The sequence below is a fragment of the Liolophura sinensis genome, chromosome 12, assembly GCF_032854445.1.
Source record: "Liolophura sinensis isolate JHLJ2023 chromosome 12, CUHK_Ljap_v2, whole genome shotgun sequence".
Lineage (NCBI taxonomy): Eukaryota > Metazoa > Mollusca > Polyplacophora > Chitonida > Chitonidae > Liolophura > Liolophura sinensis.
This window is the reverse complement of record NC_088306.1, coordinates 627386-653593: the sequence shown is the minus strand read 5'-3', so window position 1 is coordinate 653593 and position 26208 is coordinate 627386. Positions and strand designations below refer to the sequence as shown.

The 26208-nt window shown below is 39.7% G+C and overlaps 1 protein-coding gene across 2 annotated transcripts in view; it reads left to right on the top strand.

Annotated features, from left to right (window-relative positions):
• LOC135479616 (myosin-VIIa-like) overlaps positions 1-22593 on the top strand; it is a 105992-nt gene extending 83399 nt beyond the window's left edge. For both annotated transcript variants that reach the window (XM_064759504.1, XM_064759506.1), the window contains exons 30-49: positions 395-568; positions 1048-1275; positions 1701-2110; positions 2819-2994; positions 3502-3686; positions 4977-5098; positions 5540-5700; positions 6583-6674; positions 6989-7050; positions 8905-9057; positions 11634-11739; positions 12082-12196; positions 12813-12899; positions 13792-13898; positions 14765-14883; positions 15531-15597; positions 15909-16025; positions 17646-17729; positions 18376-18495; positions 19446-22593. In XM_064759504.1, the coding sequence (XP_064615574.1) occupies positions 395-568; positions 1048-1275; positions 1701-2110; positions 2819-2994; positions 3502-3686; positions 4977-5098; positions 5540-5700; positions 6583-6674; positions 6989-7050; positions 8905-9057; positions 11634-11739; positions 12082-12196; positions 12813-12899; positions 13792-13898; positions 14765-14883; positions 15531-15597; positions 15909-16025; positions 17646-17729; positions 18376-18495; positions 19446-19529 (2769 nt within the window). In that variant the 3' untranslated portion in view covers positions 19530-22593. The remainder of the gene's footprint in view (positions 1-394; positions 569-1047; positions 1276-1700; positions 2111-2818; positions 2995-3501; positions 3687-4976; positions 5099-5539; positions 5701-6582; positions 6675-6988; positions 7051-8904; positions 9058-11633; positions 11740-12081; positions 12197-12812; positions 12900-13791; positions 13899-14764; positions 14884-15530; positions 15598-15908; positions 16026-17645; positions 17730-18375; positions 18496-19445) is intronic.
• Positions 22594-26208: the final 3615 nt, after the last annotated feature.

Sequence of the window (26208 nt, the reverse complement as noted above, 5' to 3'; positions counted from 1 at the left end):
AAGATAGCTGTTGAATTTTTTCCACCTTGAAACCTACTGTAACTTGACAAATCTCGATGAAAAAACAAAATGCATGCAGGTGAGTTTTTAGAATTTGTATATGAGTTAGTTCAGGCAGTAATTCTTCAACCTTTTCAGTCTCCCATGCAGCCAGTATTCTGAAATGTTTTGAGAGAACTATGGAATGTATGGAAATAATTTGTTAGTTTTACGAAGCTTGCATCTTTAATGACCCAAACTAATCATTTTTAGTGTCATTTTCATAATAATTGCATGCATAAGTTCCACAGAAAAAAGTGCTTTATTTGCTGAAAAGGTTGAAGGTTTACCATACATGCTTTCCCCATTTCCAAAGGTCGGTAGGAGCTAATCCCGTTAACCCTTCCCTCTACAGGCCACAAAATCCAAGAAGCCCCTGATGTTGCCTATAACCTTCATGGATGGGAACACCAAAACTCTTCTGGCGGATTCAGCGACCACGGCAAGGGAATTGTGTCAACAGCTGGCGGAGAAGATCGGCCTCAAGGATCAGTTTGGCTTCTCCCTCTACATCGCCCTCTTTGACAAGGTTAGATTTGCTGATACTGGGGAAACTTTAGGATTTTTTTCCTTTGTGGATAAATCTGCTGATGAATATGCCTTTGTTCCAGTAGGAACCTATTCAAAAGAATGGCTATTAACCAGTAGGAACCTATTCCAAAGGATGACTATTATGCAGTAGGAACCTATTCCAAAGGATGGCTATTATCCATTAGGAACCTATTCAAATGATGGCTATTAACCAGTAGGAACCTATTCCAAAGGATGACTATTATGCAGTAGGAACCTATTCCAAAGGATGGCTATTATCCATTAGGAACCTATTCCAAAGGATGGCTATTATCTATTCCAAAGGATGGCTATTATCCATTAGGAACCTATTCCAAAGGATGGCTATTATCCACTGATGTAACGTCTTTAGTCGGAATTTATACTCTGTTTACGTCCATGGAGCTAAATCCATTGCCCAAGACTTGATCAGTTTGTTTTGTCTATTTCTCCAACTAGGTGTCCTCGCTTGGTAGCGGTGGTGACCATGTGATGGACGCCATCTCGCAGTGCGAGCAGTACGCGAAGGAGCAGGGGGCACAGGAACGTAACGCCCCATGGAGGTTGTTCTTCCGTAAGGAGATATTCGCCCCCTGGCATGATCCTAGTGAGGATTCCATGGCAACCCATCTGATATACCAGCAAGTTGTCCGTGGTGTGACATTTGGAGAGTACCGTTGTGAGATGGTGAGGGTTGTTGTGGTGTCACAGCAAAAGTCGCTCTCTATTGCCTGGTATCACTGTCTCAACTAATAATCTAATATACAGAATGAAATACCAAACTTTCCGCTATCCTGAATTACTTCAGATTCAAATTAAACTTGGGCAATTAAAATTGTCTTTAAAAAATTGAAAAATTGAAATTTCAAACTTTATTATGGCTTTTGAGGTGTAGTAATATTTGGGAGTCTCAAGCCAATGTGTTCTCAGTGTGAGTTTGACAGGCAAATCTGTTTGGTGGTTGGTGGGTGGGGGGGATATTTAGTTACATGGTTGATACAGTTAACCACCTCTTAACCATTTTAGCATTTAAGCCTGCGAGTACGAAGGAGGTATTAGTGAAGGGCTGTCAATCAAACATGTCCACCACTCTGTGTTGACTTGTATTTCAGGAGGAGGACCTGGCCATGATTGCTGCCCAGCAGTACTACATCGAGTATGGGGCGGCCGTGGACACAGAGCGACTGCGCACCCTCTTACCGTCGTACATCCCAGAGAGCGCTGTCAGTGTGAAGACGCTCAACTACTGGGTACAGGCCGTCAGCAAGAAGCTCCATAGTCCCTACTTCACCAATCACATCCAGACAAACAAGGTCAAAGAGGACATTGTCAGTTACGCTAAATATCGCTGGCCGCTTCTCTTCTCACGGTTTTACGAGGCGTATAAATTTGCCGGGCCAAGTTTGCCAAAGAATGATGTGATCATTGCAGTGAACTGGACTGGTGTGTACGTGGTAGATGACCAGGAACAGGTGCTGTTAGAGTTGTCCTTCCCTGAAATTACGACAGTTTCCAGCAGCAGGTAGGGCTCTTTGTTTTTTACATGTATGTTTTTGGTGATGTCCCATTTTTCCCAAAAGAACAAAGAAAATTTGGGATAGATTTTTTTTGGCATCTTTGTGGAGAAAAGGCATTGCTTTATGTCTGATTTGGATCTGAAATTTCTGAATTAATTCTGGATTGAATACAGCAATTGTAGTTTTTATGACAACTTGTATTCCAATTCAAAAACATAACCTAGACCAGGACCAAATGCAAAAATGCATCTGTGAACAGCAGTAAATGTTTCTTATATCGTAAATCTGACACATTTGGGTCGGTTTCTTCCCGTAAATCCTTACAGCTGCATTGAGAATTGTCCTACTCTCAACGTATCCCACTCTCAACTGCATTGAGAATTGTCCTACTCTCGGCGTATCCCACTCTCAACTGCATTGAGAATTGTCCTACTCTCGGCGTATCCCGCTCTCAACTGCATTGAGAATTGTCCTACTCTCAATGTATCCCGCTCTCAACTGCATTGAGAATTGTCCCACTCTCAGCGTATCCCACTCTCAACTGCATTGAGAATTGTCCTACTCTCAATGTATCCCACTCTCAACTGCATTGAGAGTTATCCCACTCTGTAGCTACCTCCTCTGGATCAAAGACTTTGATACGTTTGAACAATTTCCTTGTTCATCATCATTTTTCATCTGAAAATTTAATCCATTTGTCGTCTTTGTTACAGAACGGGTAAGATGCACGGTCAGAGCTTTACATTGGCCACAGTGAAGGGTGATGAGTACACATTTACCTCCCCTAATGCTGAGGACATTCGAGATTTAGTGGTCACGTTTTTGGAAGGCCTAAAGAAACGGTCCAAGTATGTGGTGGCTTTACAAGACTACTCGTCCCAAGCTTCAGGTAAGTTTTCACCTCTGTTGCGAAAACAGTATCCCACACTTGTGCCAACATAGAACAAGAGATATGAGTTTGGGGCTGTGTCTCTCTGTGTCAGTTTGTCTGTCTGTTTGCCTGCCTGTCTTTCGTGATCTGGCTTCTTAGCAATACCTGCATAAAATATTGTCTGATTTTGCGAGATGACTGACCTTTTTGTCAACTTTGAAAACCTACTCATTGTATAAATATGTTTTGGCATATTTAACAGTGTCCTTATTTTGGATTTTTTCTTGGTATCCATGTAATTACAGCTTCACATATCTTTGTTTTTAGTTTGATAAAATTCACTTGTTGTCCAGTTGTGATAAGATTTCTTATGTAGATTCATTTCGTGGCCCATCAGATCTTGTTTTGTAACCAGTTTGATCTGTGGATACATTTTACATATTAATCTTGCATAGCCCAGTTGTCTTTTTTACAGAAGTTGGTAAATATCCAACCATACGGTCAATCGTGTAATGAACATTTCAGGTGAGGGGTCATTCCTGAGCTTCGTGAAGGGAGACTTGATCATGTTAGATCAGGAGACCGGAGAGACCGTCATGACGTCAGGCTGGTGCTTCGGTGAGTGCGTACGCACCAATCAGTCAGGTGACTTCCCGGCCGAGTGTGTCTATGTCCTGCCCACTATCACCAAACCACCCAATGAAATACTGGTATGTATTTTCTATCGAAAGCTTCACAAAATGACCCAAAATTTCTCTGATAAGATTCCCAAAATGACCTAAGTTTCTCTGATGAGATTCCCAAAATGACCTAAGTTTCTCTGATAAGATTCCCAAAATGACCTAAATTTTCTCCCAAAAGCTTAACAAAATGACCTAAATTTTCTCTCATAATCTTCACAAAATGAGTATTAAAAACTAAGTTGTGCATTTGGACTGATTATGTAGTGAGTGTTTTATTGATGTTTATGTGAAAGCTAAGTTGATATCCTACTAGACACATGTAATTTGATATCCAACTAGACACATGTAAGTTGATTTCCAACTAGACACGTGTAAGTTGATATCCAATTAGACACATGTAAGTTGATATCCAACTAGACACATGTAAGTTGATATCCAACTAGACACATGTAAGTTGATACCCAACTAGACACATGTAAGTTGATATCTTACTAGATACATGTAAGTTGATATCCAACTGGACACATGTAAGTTGATATCCAACTAGACACATGTAATTTGATATCCAACTAGACACATGTAAGTTGATATCCAACTAGACACATGTAAGTTGATATCCAACTAGACACACGTAAATCTTCAGTAAGGAGTAATATTTTACGATATTTACTTGCGTCTAAAAAAGCACTTTTTTCAAAGAAATTTTTGGGGCCCTTTACTGTGATGCAACAGATGTATATACTGGCTCATTTGATCATTGCTATAAGTACTGCACAGTGTGTTGTCACAAGTACTGCGCAGTGTGCCGTCACAAGTACTGCACAGTGTGTTGTAACAAGTACTGCGCAGTGTGTTGTTACAAGTACTGCTCAGTGTGTCGTCACAAGTACTGCGCAGTGTGTCATTACAAGTACTGCACAGTGTGTTGTCACAAGTACTGCACAGTGTGTTGTTACAAGTACTGCACAGTGTGTTGTCACAAGTACTGCGCAGTGTGCCGTCACAAGTACTGTGCAGTGTGCCGTCACAAGTACTGCACAGTGTGTTGTCACAAGTACTGCGCAGTGTATTGCCTCCCAGTATACAAAGGTGGGGTACTTTGGATATGTCTTAGGGATCGTCCCCATAAGTAGAATTTGAAAAACAGAAACTATATTAGGGCACATGTAGGATGGAATTTGATTGATTCAGATTGATGTACGGATTGATGTTGTACAGATTGATGCTCTGTCCTGTTAAATGTTTTTGTGTGTCTCTGTGAGGAAGGATGAACACTTTTTGTAATGTTTCTGTACTGACAATTTGTTGTTGTTGTAGGACCTGTTTGTGCAGTCTGGCGAGGATCGTGTGCAGTCATCTGCAAGGCCTGTCTCTGAAATGTCTACAGAGCAAGCAGAGAATCCTCACACGCTGGAGGAGTATTCCATGGATCACTTCAGGTGAAGGCTTCACTCAGGGTTCTCTAACAGTGTTTAATTTATAACTAACCCAACTTTTAATCCAGCCAGTCCAGTTAAATTTATTGTCATTTATTAATGTTTTGATTGGTGTTTTACACCGTGCTCAAGAATATTTCACTTATACTACTGCAGCCAGCATTATGGTGTGAGGGAAGGGGACAGAGAACTTACCCTCATGTTATGGATAGCCAAAATCCTGAACAACGTGATGATAGGGATGCACGAATGTGGGAGTTGGAAGTCCATACAAAACAGGGATGCACGAATGTGGGAGTTGGAAGTCCATGCTAAACTTTATTGCAGATGGGCTTTTGAACAGGTACATGAAGATTGTTTTGTTTGGCCTTAGGGGAGCTGTTTTACACTAGCACTTAAAGGCCACTATCTCTCAACTTTCAATTTCTTAATTTCTCCTACCAGACCTCCTCCAAAGAGAACTTTAACCAAAACCCTGGCAACGGCCCGGCGAAGAAAACCAGACGACCTCTGGCGACATTCCAAAGAACCAATCAAACAGCCTCTGCTGAAGAAACTGATGGGCAAAGAGGAGCTGAGTCAAGAGGCTTGTTTCTGCTTCTTAGATATCCTTTTGTTGGATGAAGTGTAGCAGGGGTTGTTAGATGGGGGGTGGGGGGGGGTGTGGGGAGGGCACATAAGGGCTGTAGAGTGTGAATGGGGATTGATGAAGGAGAACTCGACTTCCTGATGATAAGGTGACGGCCAAGTGATTTAATTGTCTGCCAAGTAAATGAAAGACTTTGGTTCTATCTAGAATCATGACATGCAAAACATGGCGAAATATTGGTACACTTAAGACAGACCTATGGTTCCTTGTCCAGGTATGGGTGTACTGTGATTGGCTGGGTGTCCCTTCTGGTGTCTTTAGCATGATGTTCTATTGATACCACATTGTCAGTCTTTTAGATGTAGAATCCAGCATTACTGTCATGATGTCCAGCAAAAATTTTGTGAGGTGAACCATTAAGGACGAGAAAACATAAAAATGATATAATGCCTATATGAACGAGGGCAAAAAGTAAGTTTTAAATGTGGTCTTTAATGTTTTTGTCGATTTTTATTTAAAGAGAGAAAGGCACTTGAAAATAATTTTTGTATGGTGGGTATTTGGGACCACCATTTGCCATAATACTGTCTTTCTATAAAAATGTTATAAATGAGAATGTAACTCATGTTTAATAAGTATATTTGCACTAGAATTTGGTCTTTTCAGCTGACATATGTTTAACCTGGTATGCTTGTCGAATTACTGGACATATGAAGAGGAGTAATTCAGTACTGTCTTCTCCCATTGTCATAAAAACAGCACATAAACATGTCATGCTCACTCAGTCGGGTTTATAACATCAAGTTATACATGATTGATGGTGAAATTTTGAGATAAGGTTTATAGATTCTATCACAGTCTAACATGTTTTTTATGAATTCTCCTTAATGGTAACCACTTATTCTAAAGTACATGGGTGACCACCCGTCCAAGAGGGCCAGAGTTGCCAACGAACTCACGGATCAGATCTTTGAACCTCCACTGAGAAACGTAAGTGTCATCGTTTACTTGTAACTGCTTTATACAGTGTACATCTAAGTTTATTGGACACATATTGACACTTGCTTAGTGGCATAAAATGAAGATCTCAAGTTGACAACACCTATTGGAAGAAGGTTGTGTGTTCACATCTGGCTAGGTCAACTTCACAGTTGTTAGCATTTAGGGTGGGGAGAGGGCTACTCTCTTGGTCAGTTCCGGCCATGCCTAATGATGGCCAGTTATCTAGGGCTTACAGACTTAGGGTGAATTATTTGTATGAGGATTTTATTGTGATTATCCCAACATTTCTTTTTAACTTGCAGGAAATTTTGAGAGATGAAATTTATTGCCAAATCATCAAACAGCTGACAGACAACAAAACCAGGTGAGTTGAGCAGAAATCTGAAGTATTTGGGTAAGGACATGACCAAAAAGAAAAAAAACGGGGAGGTTGGAGGGAAATGGCAGGGAAATGTCACTTTTTGTACCAAGGCTGTGGTTTTAACTTTTTGGGGCTGAGTAATTTATGAAGACTTGAATGGAATCAGTATAAGCTGTACATGTTTTCACCTTATTTTATGCAATTTGAGATAAAAGGTTAGTGTGAGGTGTACATGTACATTTTTTTCACCTTATTTACAATTTGAGGTGAAAGCTCAGTATTAGGTGTACAGGTACATGTTTTCAACCTTATTTTATGCAATTTGAGATGAAAGTTTAGTGTGAGGTGTACATGTACATTTTTTTGACCTTATTTACAGTTTGACGTGAAAGCTCAGTATTAGGTGCACAGGTACATGTTTTCACCTATTTTATTGCAATTTGAGATGAAAGTTTAGTGTGAGGTGTACAGGTACATTTTTTTCACCTTATTTACAGTTTGAGGTGAAAGCTCAGTATTAGGTGCACAGGTACATGTTTTCACCTTATTTTATGCAATTTGAGATGAAAGTTTAGTGTGAGGTGTACATGTACATTTTTTTCACCTTATTTACAATTTGAGGTGAAAGCTCAGTATTAGGTGTACAGGTACATGTTTTCACCTTATTTTATGCAATTTGAGATGAAAGTTTAGTGTGAGGTGTACAGGTACATTTTTTTCACCTTATTTACAGTTTGAGGTGAAAGTTTAGTATTAGGTGTACAGGTACATGTTTTCACCTTATTTTATGCAATTTGAGATGAAAGTTTAGTGTGAGCTGTACAGGTACATTTTTTTTCACCTTATTTACAGTTTGAGGTGGAAAGTTTAGTATTAGGTGTACAGGTACATGTTTTCACCTTATTTTATGCAATTTGAGATGAAAGTTTAGTGTGAGGTGTACAGGTACATTTTTTTCACCTTATTTACAGTTTGAGGTGAAAGTTTAGTATTAGGGTGTACAGGTACATGTTTTCCACCTTATTTTATGCAATTTGAGATGAAAGTTTAGTGTGAGGTGTACATGTACATTTTTTTTCACCTTATTTACAATTTCAGGTGAAAGCTCAGTATTAGGTGCACAGGTACATGTTTCACCTTATTTTATGCAATTTGAGATGAAAGTTTAGTGTGAGGTGTACATGTACATTTTTTTCACCTTATTTACAGTTTGACGTGAAAGCTAGTTATTAGGTGCACAGGTACATGTTTTTTACCTTATTTTATGCAATTTGAGATGAAAGTTTAGTGTGAGGTGTACATGTACATTTTTTTCACCTTATTTACAGTTTGAGGTGAAAGCTCAGTATTAGGTGCACAGGTAACATGTTTTCCACCTTATTTTATACAATATGAGGTGAAAGTTAAGTATAAATTGTGCATAGTTTTTCACCTCATTTTATACAATTTAAGGTGAAAGTTCCATATTAGGCCTACCACTACATGTTTTCCACCTTATTTTATACAGTTTGAGCTGAAAAGTTTAGTATATAAACTGTGGATGTTTTGCACCTTAGTTTGAATTTGCGGCAATCTTTTGTGAAGGTCAATTTTTGCTGCTTCTTAATGTTTACATGTAGTTAAGTTTCATATAGTTAGTTAGATGAAGCGATTTGCACTTGTTTTCCTTTCCCTGTAATCAGATAAACTTATTTATTTATTTGATTGGTGTCAAATTGATTATAGTGGGAGGAAAGCAATGCCTGGGAGAAACCCACGACCACAGATAAACTTAATGTCTGCTTTAAACTAACAGTGCAGTAACATTGGCAGAACTCACCATCCCAGAAGCTTAAAGTGTTGTTGTTGTTCTTTCAGAATGAGTGATGAGCGAGGATGGGAATTGATGTGGCTGATTACTGGATGTTTTGCACCCAGCACCAATCTCCTGAAAGAGGTCACTATTTTCCTGAGGTCAAAGCGTAACCCTATTGCCCAGGACTGTCTCATCAGATTGCAGAAAACACTGAGGTCAGTTACCTCCCTTGGATTCTCATGAAATCACATATTACACGTATCACAGTGGCTTGTCCTTACCTGACCTTTAGCTGACCTTTAGCTGACCTTTACCTGACCTTTAGCTGACCTTTACCTGACCTTTAGCTGACCTTTACCTGACCTTTAGCTGACCTTTAGCTCAGCTTTAGCTCACCTTTAGTGGGCTTCTGACTGTCGAATAGCATTCTGCTAGCCCTCATATGCTTTACAGCAAATGACCTAAGTTTCGCACGTGAGTTACTGTCGTTTACTTTCGCACAATCTGTGTTGGCAGCAAGATGACAGAAGAGAGTGATTAGCCCCCCGCCTGTTTCATTACCCTGCTTGGCATTTAGCAGCTCTGGTTGCTAATCCTCGCCACATGGGGGCAAGCCACTGACAGTGAGGTGTGCAAGTCTCCCGACTAGTAGGCCTACATGTACAGCTCTCTATATACCCATGAGTGAAATCGAAGAAAGTATTGAGACAGGTGATGTCTGTTACAAACCTTTCAATTCTGAACACTGTCTGAAACCATGACCATGCCAAACAAGGAATGTACATGCACAATGTACACTGCAGATGAACTGATTATTCTGGTTAGGCCTACGTGGAAGTCAAACTTGTACCATTATCTGGTGAAGGGTTGTCTGCTGAGAGCCCTCATTATGCAGTGAATATGTTTACAAATGCATTTTAGCTATAAACGATTTTCACTGAGAAATATCTGTCATCAGCTTCCCATGCCCATGTAATTCCTATTTAGTATGTTAGTCTGCACACACATTTTGTTTCTGTACTGTTAGAACTGCCCTTCCAGCTAGTTGGACTTTTCCCGCTTTCTAATATCAGGAACCTCCATCAAACACAAACAACCCTTTCCGTGCGAGGTTTCTAAAACTGTCACAATTTACTTTTACCCCTTTTTGGTAACACTGTGTGCGAGTTCGGCATATCAGGAGACAGGATTTGTTTGAGTTGTTATCACATTAGCAGTTCGCACAACACCGTCACTGGCTTTATAAACAACATGTTTGTTGATTTCCTATATACAGTTTTGCCCAGACACACTAAAAGACTTTGTGCTTGTGACGGTTGGGCTAAACCATACGTTTAACTTGCTGTCCACTGTCCCACACTCCCACCACATTCAAACCACTGAGACAATCCCAGCTAATTATTTATTTATGTATTTACGTGTGTTTATTTATTTGATTACTTTTTTTTCCACCGACTCGCCACATTGAATCCACTGGCTCACTACTGGGACAGTCCCAGCTAATTATTTATTTATTTGATTACTTTTTTCCACCGACTCGCCACATTGAATCCACTGGCTCACTACTGGGACAGTCGCAGCTAATTATTTATTTATTTGATTACTTTTTTTTCCACCGACTCGCCACATTGAATCCACTGGCTCACTACTGGGACAGTCCCAGCTAATTATTTATTTATTTGATTACTTTTTTCCACCGACTCGCCACATTGAATCCACTGGCTCACTACTGGGACAGTCACAGCTAATTATTTATTTTTTTGATTACTGTTTTTCCACCGACTTGCCACATTGAATCCACTGGCTCACTACTGGGACAGTCCCAGCTAATTATTTATTTATTTGATTACTGTTTTTTCCACCGACTCGCCACATTGAATCCACTGACTCACTACTGGGACAGTCCCAGCTAATTATTTATTTATTTGATTACTATTTTCCACCGACTCGCCACATTGAATCCACTGGCTCACTACTGGGACAGTCGCAGCTAATTATTTATTTATTTGATTACTTTTTTTTCCACCGACTCGCCACATTGAATCCACTGGCTCACTACTGGGACAGATGCGGCTAATTATTTATTTATTTGATTATTTTTTTTTCCACCGACTCGCCACATTGAATCCACTGGCTCACTACTGGGACAGTCCCAGCTAATTATTTATTTATTTGATTACTTTTTTTCCACCGACTTGCCACATTGAATCCACTGGCTCACTACTGGGACAGTCCCAGCTAATTATTTATTTATTTGATTACTGTTTTTTCCACCGACTCGCCACATTGAATCCACTGGCTCACTACTGGGACAGTCCCAGCTAATTATTTATTTATTTGATTACTTTTTTTTCCACAGACTCGCCACATTGAATCCACTGGCTCACTACTGGGACAGTCACAGCTAATTATTTATTTATTTGATTACTTTTTTTCCACAGACTCGCCACATTGAATCCACTGACTCACTACTGGGACAGTCGTAGCCAATTATTTATTTATTTGATTACTTTTTTTCCACAGACTCGCCACATTGAATCCACTGGCTCACTACTGGGACAGTCGTAGCCAATTATTTATTTATTTGATCGGTGTTTTATGCCGTACTCAAGGGTATTTCACTGACAGCAACCAGTATTATTGTGGGAGGAAACTGAGCAGAGCCTGGGGGAAACCCAGGACCTCCTGTATGTTGCTGACAGACCTTCCCACGTACGGTCAGAAAGGAAGCCACCATGCCGATCATGGTTATGCCAGTGAATATGTAGTAAATAGCGTGTATGATTTTCAGGAATGGGACGAGGAAATACCCTCCTCATCAGGTAGAAGTGGAAGCCATCCAGCACAAGACCACCCAGATCTTACACAAAGTGTACTTCCCTGACGACTCCGATGAGGTAACAATAAATAACATGTACAAGAAAACTCAAGTAATTTGCATAATTATGGGGACATAGGTGATCAAGCAGGATTTAGCAATTGCAATAGTGATTGTGTACAAGTTTTTTCATGAATTATCTCTCATGTTCTGATATTAAAATTGTTAATTTGCAAGAAATATCAATGCCTAATCTTCAAAGTACATGTAGGTTTCAGTTTGAAAAGTTGTTAGTGCTCAAACTTCTGACAGTCAAAAAAGGTAATGCCCAATCTGTATGTAACTTGTGATGAAGGTTTATTTATAGATAAATGAGTTAAGAGATAATATTGGACATGTATATGTGTTTGTTTCTTTTCAGGCCTTCCAAGTAGATTCAAGTACAAGAGCAAAAGACTTCTGCCAAAACATCGCTGACAAGTTAGAACTGAAGTCCTCTGAAGGATTCAGTCTCTTTGTGAAGATTGCTGATAAAGGTGAAAATACCTGAGATTTAAAATTTAAATATTCAGTATTTGTAACATTTGCCATTAGTTGCATTATTTGTACAGGGCCAAAAATAATGTAATGGCTTTTCAAACTTTTGCATAATCCATGTTGCTCAAAACCTCAGAATGATAACAAATTTACCTCCCCTCAAAGACTGTCATGTTGGGCGAAGGAAGCCAGTTATTCCAAGCCAGAGATTCGGCGTAATAAAAACGTATAAAAAATTCCCGTTTCTCACTCGTTAGACTGTGACTTGTCAGGTAAGGTTTCTTCGTCCAGTTTACCAGACCTTCGCTGAAGTGAAAATCTTTTGATTAAACACCATTCCAGTACATGTAAAGAAGTATTTATTTATTTATTTATTTATTCAATTATCTATCTATTTGATTAGTGTTTTGCATTGTACTCAAGAAAATTTCACTTTTATGACGGCGGCCAGCATTATGGTGTGAGGAACCGGACAGATCCTAGGGGAAACTCATGAACCTCCACAGATCAACCCACGTACAGCCGAAGAGTATACAGAAGTAAATAAACATGCAAAAGTCTACCTCCTAATGTGTATGACAGCCAATGATGGGTGTGTATTGTTTGTGTTCACAGTTATTAGCGTACCAGAGGGAGACTTCTTCTTTGACTTTGTACGCCATCTAACAGACTGGATAAGGAAGGCTAAGCCCCAGAGAGACGGTGAGTAATCTGAATTAAGACTGGGATCACTCTGCTGCAACAATGAACTGGTGAGAGGTGTTTTAAAGGTGGAAAGCAATATAAAAACATTAGTCACTCAGTTCCTTTCAGCCCACCTGTCTGTGGGTCTCACCAGGTGGGCCTCCCCAATTCATGTATCCCTATGCCCTATCTTTATTCATCTCATCAGGTGGGCCTCCCCAATTCATGTATCACTATGCCCTATCTTTATTCATCTCACCTGGTGGGCCTTCTCAATTCATGTATCACTATGCCCTATCTTAATTCATCTCACTAGGTGGGCCTTCTCAATTCATGTATCACTATGCCCTATCTTAATTCATCTCCCCAGATGGGCCTCCCTAATTCATGTATCACTATGCCCTATCTTAATTCATCTCACCAGGTGGACCTCCCCAATTCATGTATCACTATACCCTATCTTAATTCATCTCACCAGACGGGCCTCCCCAATTCATGTATGACTATGCCCTATCTTAATTCATCTCATCAGGTGGGCCTCCCCAATTCATGTATCACTATGCCCTATCTTAATTCATCTCACTAGGTGGGCCTTCTCAATTCATGTATCACTATGCCCTATCTTAATTCATCTCACCTGGTGGGCCTTCCCAATTCATGTATCACTATGCCCTATCTTTATTCATCTCACCTGGTGGGCCTTCTCAATTCATGTATCACTATGCCCTATCTTTATTCATCTCACCTGGTGGGCCTTCTCAATTCATGTATCACTATGCCCTATCTTAATTCATCTCACTAGGTGGGCCTTCTCAATTCATGTATCACTATGCCCTATCTTAATTCATCTCACCAGATGGGCCTCCCCAATTCATGTATGACTAAGCCCTGTCTCTATTCATCTCATCAGGTGGGCCTCCTCAATTCACGTATCAGGTGTTCTTCATGAAGAAGCTGTGGACAAACACCGTACCTGGCCGTGACATCAACGCTGACTTGATATTCCATTATCATCAGGTAAGATGACAGTAGTTTTGCTATTCCATTATCGCCAGGTAAGATGACAGTAGTTTTGCTATTCCATTATCGCCAGGTAAGATGACAGTAGTTTTGCTATTCCATTATCACCAGGTAAGATGACAGTAGTTATGCTATTCCATTATCACCAGGTAAGATGACAGTAATTTTGCTATTCCATTATCACCAGGTAAGATGACAGTAGTTTTGCTATTCTATTATCACCAGGTAAGATGACAGTAGTTTTTCTAGTGAAGGCTATGCGCATACCGTAGTTTATGTCATTCAGTGATTTAAATGCAGGTTAAAGCAATGTCCTCGCCTGATTAGTAAGGTCATCGGTTCAAATCCAGCTCGTGCTAATTCAGCGTGCGGTTTGATATCAGAACGTTTGTCTATAGACACCTGGCAAAGCATGGTGGTTTATGCCCGGCACATCAGTTTCCCATAGTAATATACTTCACTGCCATCATGAAGTGAAAAATGACACAAGTCCCAAAGCATTTAATGTAATGCATGAAAAGAACCTCAGTATCACATAACAGCTTCAAGACATAATTTAAAGTTTGATGATGTTTTGTTGTAAAATAAAACAATGTTGCCATTGGATGTGATTTCCTTTAAACTTTGTCAGGTTCCTTCTAACCTTTCACCTGACTACAGTTATGTAAGTGTGACATTCTTGAGAATAGCGTAAGTACAAAACAAATAACAACATTAATGTACCGGTTGTAACACAGAATTGTAGAATAAATTAAGGAATTGTGTATGTAACTATTACACTTATGTATATTACCACAGGCGGTCCAAATTTCAGACTAGCCTAATATTGCATCATTATCTGTTGTGTTTTTGTCTTGTGACAGGAATTGCCCAAATTGCTGAGAGGTTATCACCAGTGTAGTCGCCAAGACGCCGCCAGATTGGCCGCACTTATTTACCGTGTCAAATTTGGCGAGGATAAGTCCAATCTGCAGCTCATATCGTAAGTCATGGTTACCTCCCCTGATAAAAGCCGTCACAGTTACGTTTTTGCTGTTCTTTTTAGCACGATGTGAGTGAAATGTGGGATGTTTAACTTTAATTATTCAGTGACAGTGATTAGTGTTTTTAGTCATTAGGACAGATATGGTGTCCGAGCCGTTTGTGCATTTAGCAGGAAGATCGCTTGTCTTCCACCACTAAGGGCTTCCGTGGCCAAGGGGAGAGCAGGCCAGCTGTACTTGGGAAGGCCCACCAGCAACATGTGGATTGTCAACGTGTTTCCTGCGGCTCTGCTCGGTTTCCTCCAACCTTCCTGGCCGCCGTCAAAATAAGTGAAATAGTTTTGAGTATGGATCACAATTCAAATAAATAAATAAATAAATAAATGTAGCCCACAAAAGTTTGTCAGTAACTTGCCAAAGGTTGGTGGTTTAAGTTGATTTCCTCCACTCTTGAAACTGACCACCAACGAGCGTGTTGGAAAAACTCTAGAGTTTGCCATTAAACTAGTCACAAAAGTAAACAAATTCATTCATTCATTTATTCTCTTACTTTGTTATCTTTTTAACTTGTATCAAGCATAATAGAGTTTGATGTTTAGACTTTTGACAGGTTGTGATGTGCTGTTGTTGTTGGTGTTGTTGACAGGAGAATGCTGAAGGAGCTTGTACCAGCTGACATGGTCAGACAACAGTCTCCTGACGACTGGAAGAGGGTGAGTCACTGTCAGTCCCATTCTGACCGCCCTGCATACATGCAGGTTGCTCAAGGGTCTAATGGATTTAGCCTGAGGACTTGTAGAACATGATCAATATGGTTATAGATTCGAGTCCCGCTTAGCTTCAGGTTTAGTTTTATTACCTGGAACAAAAATTTCCACATGGGCAATTCGCTTAAGGTCGGGTCTCAACTGAAGATGACACAAATTTATTCACAGGGGATGTCGCAGCTGGGGTGAACTTGTGCTAGTGTTGACGGTGCTATAAGTATATGTATTTGTGTCATCATTGCTGTTTCTTTATCCAGGCCATCATCAGCGCTTACAACCAAGATGCTGGGAAAAAAAACGCTGACGCCAAAATAGACTTCCTGAAAATTATCTACCAATGGCCAACATTTGGCTCAGCCTTCTTTGAGGTTAAGGTAAGTTATGTTAAACCTCTGTGAACGAGTTTAGATTAGCTAATTCATATGTGTGCTGACTGACAGCTGGATACCATCAATTTCGTCCATGACTAACTTGCCCATTTTTCCAGATTCTGAGAGTTCTGCTGAGTTTAGACAGGTGTTCTCAGGTTTGTGTTGTCAGGTTTGTGTTCTCAGGTTTGTGTTGATTATAGGAGGATATTCTACTGGAAAGTCGTAAGTTTCAGCACCAAAAATTGACTGACATTTACTTGCCTGTAAAAATGCACCTTTTTGGATGAAAGATGAGGTCATTTAAGGCATATCTGGAAGATGCCTGGAAGATGATGTATTCTTCCTACTGGCTGAGTAGACTGGGTTCTTCTTACCCACACCCGGATACAGGTCAAGAAACTTGTTAGGAAACTTGGCAGGAAACTTGGCAAAGGGGTGATATTTCAAATTATAGGACTACTGAGTGGGCGTCTAACTTCTTTGAGTGGCATTCAGAAGTTGGGATGGAAGTACACTGAGCAAGGCTTTCTTCTGGATATACAACTTCTTGGTTTATATACCATATATATATCCATAAGAATGCCTTGTTCAGTGGGTAGGTGTCATGTCTTATATCTTTGACATGGCATTTCAGTGAGGAACCAGTATACATAGCATTGAGACCGGCCTGTTATAGTACAGTGATTTTGAGTTATGACATTACATCACCATAAAGCAACAACGTCACAGCGGCAATGATTTGTACTATCTGGCCGTAAAACAACGTCACAGCAGCAATGATTTGTACCATCTGGCCGTAAAGCAACAACGTCACAGCAGCAATGATTTGTACCATCTGGCCGTAAAGCGACAACGTCACAGCAGCAATGATTTGTACCATCTGGCCATAAAGCAACAACGTCACAGCAGCAATGATTTGTACCATCTGGCCGTAAAGCAACAACATCACAGCAGCAATGATTTGTACCATCTGGTCGTAAAGCGACGACGTCACAGCAGCAAGGATTTGTACCATCTGGCTGTAAAGCAACAACGTCACAGCGGCAATGATTTGTACCATCTGGCCATAAAGCAACAACGTCACAGCGGCAATGATTTGTACCATCTGGCCGTAAAGCAACAACGTCACAGCAGCAATGATTTGTACAATTCGGCCGTAAAGCAGCAACGTCACAGCAGCAAGGATTTGTACCATCTGGCCGTAAAGCAGCAACGTCACAGCAGCAAGGATTGGTACCATCTGGCCGTAAAGCAGCATCACAGCAGCAAGGATTTGTACCATCTGGTCGTAAAGCGACGACGTCACAGCAGCAAGGATTTGTACCATCTGGCCGTAAAGCAACGACGTCACAGCAGCAATGATTTGTACCATCTGGCCGTAAAGCAACAACAGTGTCGATAAAGTGTCGATAAAGTATAGAGTGACGATAAAAACCAAAAGGTGGCCCCATTTACCCACCATACAGCAATGGTTTCGTCTGATTTTGGCATGATTTTTATGTTCTCTTCGCCTGTAAAGTGGCGGAGTATATTGGTTTGCAGAAGATATGCATACAAATAAACAATGTAATTAGATTCAATGTTGATCATTTTGTAAGTAATTAAGTATCTGTGTCATTTCAGCAAACAACGGAGCCACATTACCCAGAAATCTTGCTGATCGCCATCAACAAGAACGGAGTCAACCTCATCCATCCTCAGAGCAAAGTAAGTCCTCCTGACCTTGTTAAGTCAATGGCCTCAGTGATGAGAACATCCGTGTCGAAATCGGGACACCTGGGATCAAACCCGAATTTAGTCATACCAAAGACTTTAAAAAGGGAACTTCTTGCTGCCTTGTTTGGCCCTCAGCACTGAGAGGGTTAGAGCATGGAGCCCAGTGTAATGTGACTGTGTGGGGTGTCATGTCTGGTGTCTTCGGCATGATACTTCAGTAGCGGCATATACTTACCCTACGACAAGAAGACACAGCACTTCCAAACACCACCCTACTGTTGAATACGATGTGAAGCTCAAACGCCCATATATACATGAAGTTCGTTGCAGATCAATTGTCTTCTTTTTGCGTGACTCTGTCCCAATATCTTACTTTATACACTTTCTTTACTGGAATTTTTTACTTTTTTCGATGCATGTTTTTGAAATAACGATTTTTGATCGCGTGCCCATTATGATTGACAGTTTAGCGTCCAAAATTTTGTTACACCCTCAAAATTTTTCTGATCACCCTGAGGGATGTATACTTTCCACAGATCAGTGGTTTACTCCAATTTCCTTCTCTCAAGAAACTTGCTGTCATGTAATAAATGAAATATTCTTGTTGATAACACTGTTTTTTTCTGTCTTTCCCCAGGAGATTTTGGCCACTCATCCATTCACAAAGATTTCCAACTGGAGCAGTGGGAACACATACTTCCACATGACGATAGGAAACCTGGTCAGGGGCAGCAAACTCTTGTGTGAGACGTCACTGGTGAGTACTGCAGAGCTTGGCAGGAGTTTTGTCACTTGAACATGTAACTTGGTCAGCCTTATTTCTTCTAACTGTTCACATAGTTAACAGTAACTTGGAATACAATATAACGTCCTTAATGTTTTGATTGTTGTGTGTACTTATGTGTGGTGAATTGGCCAACAGCGAGGCTAACTTTATGAAAATATAGTTTTTAGCTTTCCTCTACGATAGTACGATGAGTAAGATAGTGACATTCTGCTTTATTTTGGTTCAGATGTCAGTATTTGAACATATCTCCTCACTTGATCATTGTACCACATGAGCACCTTATCATGTAGAAGAACCGTATTGTACCACATGTGCACCTTATCATGTAGAAGAACCATATTGTACCACATGTGCACCTTATCATATAGAAGAACCATATTGTACCACATGTGCACCTTATCATGTAGAAGAACCATATTGTACCACATGAGCACCTTATCATGTAGAAGAACCATGTTGTACCACATGTGCACCTTATTATATAGAAGAACCGTATTGTACCACATGTGCACCTTATCATGTAGAAGAACCATATTGTACCACATGTGCACCTTATCATGTAGAAGAACCATATTGTACCACATGGGCACGTTATCATGTAGAAGAACCATATTGTACCACATGTGCACCTTATCTTGTAGAAGAACCGTATTGTACCACATGAGCACCTTATCATGTAGAAGAACCGTATTGTACCACATGAGCACCTTATCATGTAGAACCCTATTATTTTTATTGACCTTGAACTTTTATTTTCAAGATCATTTGGCTTGTGCCTGCATTACTTTACAAATCTCCAGGACATTGCTAACACATGACCAAGAGGTATTTAGTGAATTACACAGTTTTGTTAAAAGTATGTGGGACAGAAGTGAATTTTCATGACATTCTATAATGATATTGTAATTTGTTTTCCTCAGGGGTACAAAATGGATGACCTGCTGACATCTTATATCAGCCTGATGTTGACCAATATGAACAAGCAGAAAGGTTTACGAAGATAACCGGCTAGGCTCAACCACTATCAACAACCAGGGTTCCATGGAAACCCAGCAAAATGGCATTGCTTTATGACTTCCTGCCAGTTGTCATGACAACCAACTGCTCACTTGTAATTACCCGTTGTGCCGCTAACATCCAGCTTTCAAAACATGGCAGTGCTGTTTGAACATTGTGTTATGTGGTTATTAATTATCCTGGATTATTTGGTTTGAATCGATTCAAAATTTTTTGGACAAAGACAATGGGCATGTTAAGGTGAATGGCAAAAACAGCAACATTGTGACATATCACAGAATAACACACTGTGCAGACAAAAAAAAACTGTACAAAATGTGGCGTATTGTCTACCAACCCATGACGGCATGCATGTACAAGTATGTGACTACTCTGCTTCTGCAGGATAGAACTTTTTTTTTTTATTATCTTTCTGGATTCATTTGATGATTAAGAATATTTGTATATTTTGAGGAAAGTTTGGTTTAGCGTGCTTTAGTGTTACCCCGTCTGCTCATGGTATAAGATTGGTGTAAATCTTATCATTGTTATTTACATATATAAATAAGGTTGAATGTATTTATTAATTCATCAGTAAGCAGGATTGATGTTTTCAGAAACCCTGTGAAAATTAACGGATCCTTTTAAAATAGGAATCTTGTTTGTTTAGCATGCGCATTTAGGAATTCCGGATGTACTGGGCACTAGTGACTCATTTCAGCCGGAATCGAATGCTGTAAATTGATTCAGCTTGTTTCTATTTTGTTAGAATTTAAATATTTTCACAGAGTTTGAACCATATTTGAAGCCGTTATTAGTTGTACGAAGGGTTTACTGGAGGTCTAGAAAAATGTGGAAAACCTTCAGAATTATTATAGCTGCATAAATTATTATTTTAAGTTGGTGAAATAAGGCTCTTAAGGTTATAAGGTTCACGTGAAAATTTGTAGTATGCATTACCATAACGACTTTGTCTCGCAAGTGAACATGTGTACCGCTGGTTTATTTTTCATTCCATGGCAAGTGTTTTGTTTCAACTAGCAATGTGTGCAAGTTTGAATGTGTAAAATTGTACGATTTTTATCTTTAAAATATCTCCAAGATGTATTTGCAAATTTCAGTTGAAATGCGAGTATACTGTTTAAGTGATGATAGTTTATCCAGCCCGGTTTAGATGTGTACTGCTTTATTTTTTGGGGGGTGATATTTGAAGCCTGCCCACCATAGGTTGAATTGGATCAGTTACTGATTAGCACAGGTTTGTGCTCAGTTCACTGGAGTCGCTGAAGATTGTGTGTGTGGGTGGCAAGTCCATCCTAAGCAATTTGAAAGTTCCTATGCAAATGTAATAGCCAACCACAAAGTGTCTGTGATGATTTTTGCTTCATTTTTTGCTTCCCCTCACAAAAATGTTCTTTGTATCTTTGGCAGTTTTGAACAGCTTTTTTCCACAAATTGTTCCTATCTTGTAATCTTTTTAGTATTTCTCTTTTTATCACTGATGAGAGATGCAAGAAAATCAATTTTTGATGTTCGTGCAAAATGAAAATATATGTTTACTAACACATTACCATCAGTGATGAAAAAATGATGACGGTATAGAATAGGGTAATAGGAATATTGTAGATAAGTAATATTTTTCTTAGTATATTGTAATACCGGTACACTACACTTCTGTGTTTTTTCTGTTTTTTTGGCTTATGCTCACCTCGTGTCTAGAGTGGTTTAGACTTGCTACCATGGCAACACCAATCAACTGACAACAGCCAGAGGAGTCCTTGAAGACATTTGTTTGAATTGATTCTTATAAAAATAGTGTCCTCTTGATGTCAAAGCTGTACAGAAATAAATATTCTTTTTTCTTTCTTTGTTTAAAGGTCTTTAATGAAATACCCACTTTTGAATGTATTTGTATTTGGGCTTATTTTGAGCTAAGAATGTAGACTTTGTAAATATCTGTCTTGGGGTACAGTGTATACGTTTTTTTTTTTGTTTTTTTTGGGCCTTATGAAATCTTTACATTACATCACTGGTGATGTGGTCATTTTTGCCCTTAACTCTGGTTACTTTCGCCTTTTTCCTCATTCGACGGTTGTGACTTGACGTAATTTGAACATAGCTTTGTCTCCTCGAATGATCACATGATTAGCTCTTATTCATACTTCCATGCGTTCATACTTAATTTCTAAGTAACAATTTGCTATGAACAAAATTTCAGCCTATTGAATTGTGATCGTATTACACTAATTTGCTGCTAACATAGCCAAACTTGAGGTGGAAAGGCTGCGAGCAGTGGAACATTTTGTGTCAGTTAAGTGTATTTGTATCAAGGAATTTCACTGTTTGTGGCAAAATATGTTCCAATCAACATTTACTGTCAACATTACCACCTATCAACTTTTGCTGTACTGTATCCTTGTGACTTTTGAGTGGGGTGTCAGTGTTTTAGGCACTTGCATTGCCTCTTATTTTTATATTATATATACATTCTTATTATATAAATATATGTATATTATTAAAGAAAATCACATTTTGGAGGTTTATTCAGCTGATGTTTTGGGTGTATACCTAAGTTTCTCCTCACAGAACTGTAAATATTTGAACATGGCCACGAGCTAAGTTAAATGCAGGTTTCTTGACCTGTGAGGTGTTGTTTAAAACAGAAAAAAAGGTACATGGTCTAAACACACGTGCTTGTTTCACTTCTTAGAATAAGTTAGTGCATGAATGTCATGTAAGATGGCATGAAAATCCTTGTGTGTAGGCTTTTGTAGGTAAGAGATATTCATGTCTTCTGACATGATGGGTATTCAATTTTACCATTCTTTTTGCTGGTGTACTTAAGGCTACTCTTGTGTGTCTTGATTATGACTATCAATACCTCCTGTGAACTGCCATGGGTTTCCATGGATTCCCATGGGTATTACAACATTCCACGAGGATCTTACCTTCAGATCCATAGATGTGTTTGTGTATTCAGTCATATGTGAAGTGTCATTGGTGTATGTAAATTAGCACTGAACATTTCTGTATATTTGGCTTCATATTTCGCAATAAACACATTCACTTTAATAACACTTAATATACTTTGATTGTCATTTTTTTTTGCTAAAAGACTGATATATAAACAATCATTAAACGTTATATCTTGAAACAAATTGGCTGTCAATACTGAACTTCTCAGTACGGTTTTTTTATCAGGTTGAAAGTAGCTTTTTCACCTTGTCAAAGATAATGTAGTTTCATCAGGGCGCTCCGGTTTCCTCAGGCACTCCGATCTTCACAGGAAAGTCCGGTTTCCTCTGGGCACTCTGGCTTCCGCAGAGAATTTACGTTTCGTCCGTTGTGTAGAATAGATTATTTGAAGGGCGAAAACAAACCGTGTTCTTGGAATAATCACCTCCTAGTGTTTTCATATAGAGAGATATGTAGGCATATTAAAAAAAGAAGTGTTGGCCAACACTATATGTACTTAGTATACATGCGTCGAAAAGACATTCGTATACCAGTCGTGAACCAAAATGGACATCCCAGGTCAATAATCGCAGGTCAATTCCCAAAACAACGGTTACCACAAACTGCCTAGGAAATAAGAAATATATAAAGTAAGAAATTAGTATGGAATTTTGTGAAAACCACGCTTTGATTGCAACTGTTCATATATCCAAGATGACGATCTGATTAAATACGATGAAATATACTGCCACTAGCCACCGGCTGAGCGGAATTAGACACACTCATGGATCAGAGCGCCAGAGTTTCGGACGCTCTGGTCAAATTTACTTGCACGAGAAGTATATTCATTTTAATGAAAGCGTTTGATGTTATAACCTTGACACAATAGTTTTTGCAGTAATAGCTTCTGATGTAGATTGAAACCGCCACATAACACACAGTACCTATCAAATGTTACAAGGCGAGATATGTACACGCCATATTCAGGAACCTTCGGTATATTGCTCTCCAAGTAAAGATAGTTTACAACGTTAAATTCGCCGTAAAGTCTGCGACAGAGGAAACTGTTTTCATAGCTGCACAAATATAGGTCCAGAAAAGATCTACCATCTGGAGTGTCTGTGGTTTCCTTTAAATCCAGCGAAGGTTTCCCCGAGTTTCACATAGACGTTATTAATGAAAAATTCAAGGAACTCGATAACATCGAAGCATCCAATGAATCCTTGTACGTGGTGGAACTGAGCAAGGCTTTATTGTCTCTGACGTTATTATGGCGGTTTCATTAAACACCGAAACAATTAGAGATGAAATTCTATCTTTTAAATTCGTGAAAAGAATCGTAGTGTAGAGAGTGGAGAAATACCAAGCAGATATCTCTTTATACGGTATGTGTATTAGAGCGCCTAGTTCTTCAGTGAGACGTTTAGTTTTTAAAGCATCCACATGATAGACGTACAGCATAGGGAGAAAACCAGAACAACAACAATGTGATAGACGTGCAGCATAGGGAGAAAACCAGAACAACGACAATGTGATAGACGTGCAGCATAGGGAGAAAACCAGAACAACGACAATGTGATAGACGTACAGCATAGGGAGAAAACCAGAACAACGACAATGTGATAGACGTGCAGCATAGGGAGAAAACCAGAACAACGACAATGTGATAGACGTGCAGCATAGGGAAAAAAAACAGGACAATGTGATACAGCAGAGAGAGTAAAACTAGAGCAGCGACAACAGTGTGGTAAACATACAGCATAGAGAGTAAAACCAGAGCAGCGACGACAGTGTGATAGAGCACAGCAGAGAGAGTAAAACCAGAGCAGAAACAACAGTGTGACAGACGTGCAGTACAGAGAGTAAAACCAGAGCAGCCACGACAGTGTGATATTTGGCAAATGGTGAAAAGTAACCAGTGAAATATGGCCTCTCGTCAGTTTACCTCATTTAGGGCTTAATTCTAACTGTTCTTTAATTTATATGCGTGGGAAAACCACGCTGCTCTGGGTGACCTGTTGACTATTTACAAGGCACTGGCAAACATTAGAATGGGAGACTCGGTGGCCCAAATGACACTATAACCCATCATTTTCTTCTGTGACGTTGCAGTACGTGTGTACTTCGTATATGTCTTACGAGCACACGTAATAATGGACAGAACAAATGAGTTCACAAATTTGGGCCGTCTTGATACAGGCGGAAAGGAGTTTTACGAGTTTCACATTACATGCCACACAAGTTGTACCGTTCAGCTGTCAGTCTGCCATCATACCGCTCAACAGTTAATCCGCCATTATACTTCCCAGCAGTCAATCCGCCATTATACTTCCCAGCAGTCAATCCGCCATTATATTGTTCAGCAAGTCAATCCGCCAATATATTGCTCAGCAAGTCAATCTGTCATTATACCGCTCAGCAGTCAATCCGCCATTATACTTCCCAGCAGTCAATCCGCCATTATATTGCTCAGCAAGTCAATCCGTCATTATACCGTTCATCAGCCAATCTGTCATTATACCGCTCAGCAGTCTCTGCCATTATACTCCCCAGCAGTCAATCTGCCGTAATATCGCTCAGCAGTCAATCCGCCATTATACTTCCCAGCAGTCAATGCGCCATTATATTTCCCAGCAGTCAATGCGCCATTATACTTCCCAACAGTCAATCCGCCATTATACCGCTCAGCAATCAATCCGCCATTATACTTCCCAGCAGTCAATCCACCATTATACTTCCCAGCAGTCAATCTGCCATTATATTTCCCAGCAGTCAATGCGCCATTATACTTCCCAACAGTCAATCCGCCATTATACTTCCCAACAGTCAATCAGCCATTATATTTCCCAGCAGTCAATGCGCCATTATACTTCCCAACAGTCAATCCGCCATTATACCGCTCAGCAATCAATCCGCCATTATATTTCCCAGCAGTCAATGCGCCATTATACTTCCCAACAGTCAATCCGCCATTATACCGCTCAGCAATCAATCCGCCATTATATTTCCCAGCAGTCAATGCGCCATTATACTTCCCAACAGTCAATCCGCCATTATACCGCTCAGCAGTCAATCCGCTGGGATTATACTGGGATTATGAACCGTTACAACAATTGGTAGCAGAACGCTACAAGTTACGGTACAAATTACTTTCGATGTATAAACCCTTGAACCCAGCTTCCACTGGATTTCCTAAGAAGTTTGTTGGGGAATTTGTGGGGTACTTGCCAACATGTAGTGGTTTTTGCATTGGTGAAATAATACACACTTCAGAAGTCGGCAAATCTAACCTTTACCTGTTATTTATTTCATTGGTGTTTTACGCCGTACTCGAGAATATTTCACTTCCATGATGCCTGCCAGTGTCAGGGTTGGGGGAAACACAACGGAGCCTGGGGTGATTCCACGACTATCCACATGTACAGGTATACAATAAAAACACAAATTCGCAATAACTGCAACATCTTCAAGAACGTCTTCCACTTAGGGCCATTATTAGGCCATTAATATCCATGATGAAGGATTGGATGTCGAACATTTGAACCATTAGCAGACCAACAGAGTGACTTTTACAGCTGCTTTTTTTCCTGCTACATAAAAAGGGAAACAATCGGATTTTGTTTTACTTGATAATTTGTTTTCATTTATTCACACTCTTTAGGACAGGACAAAAGCATAACGGTCCTGATTAAAATGTCCACTTGCCTTTTAGTTAAGGCAGCGATGCGTTTT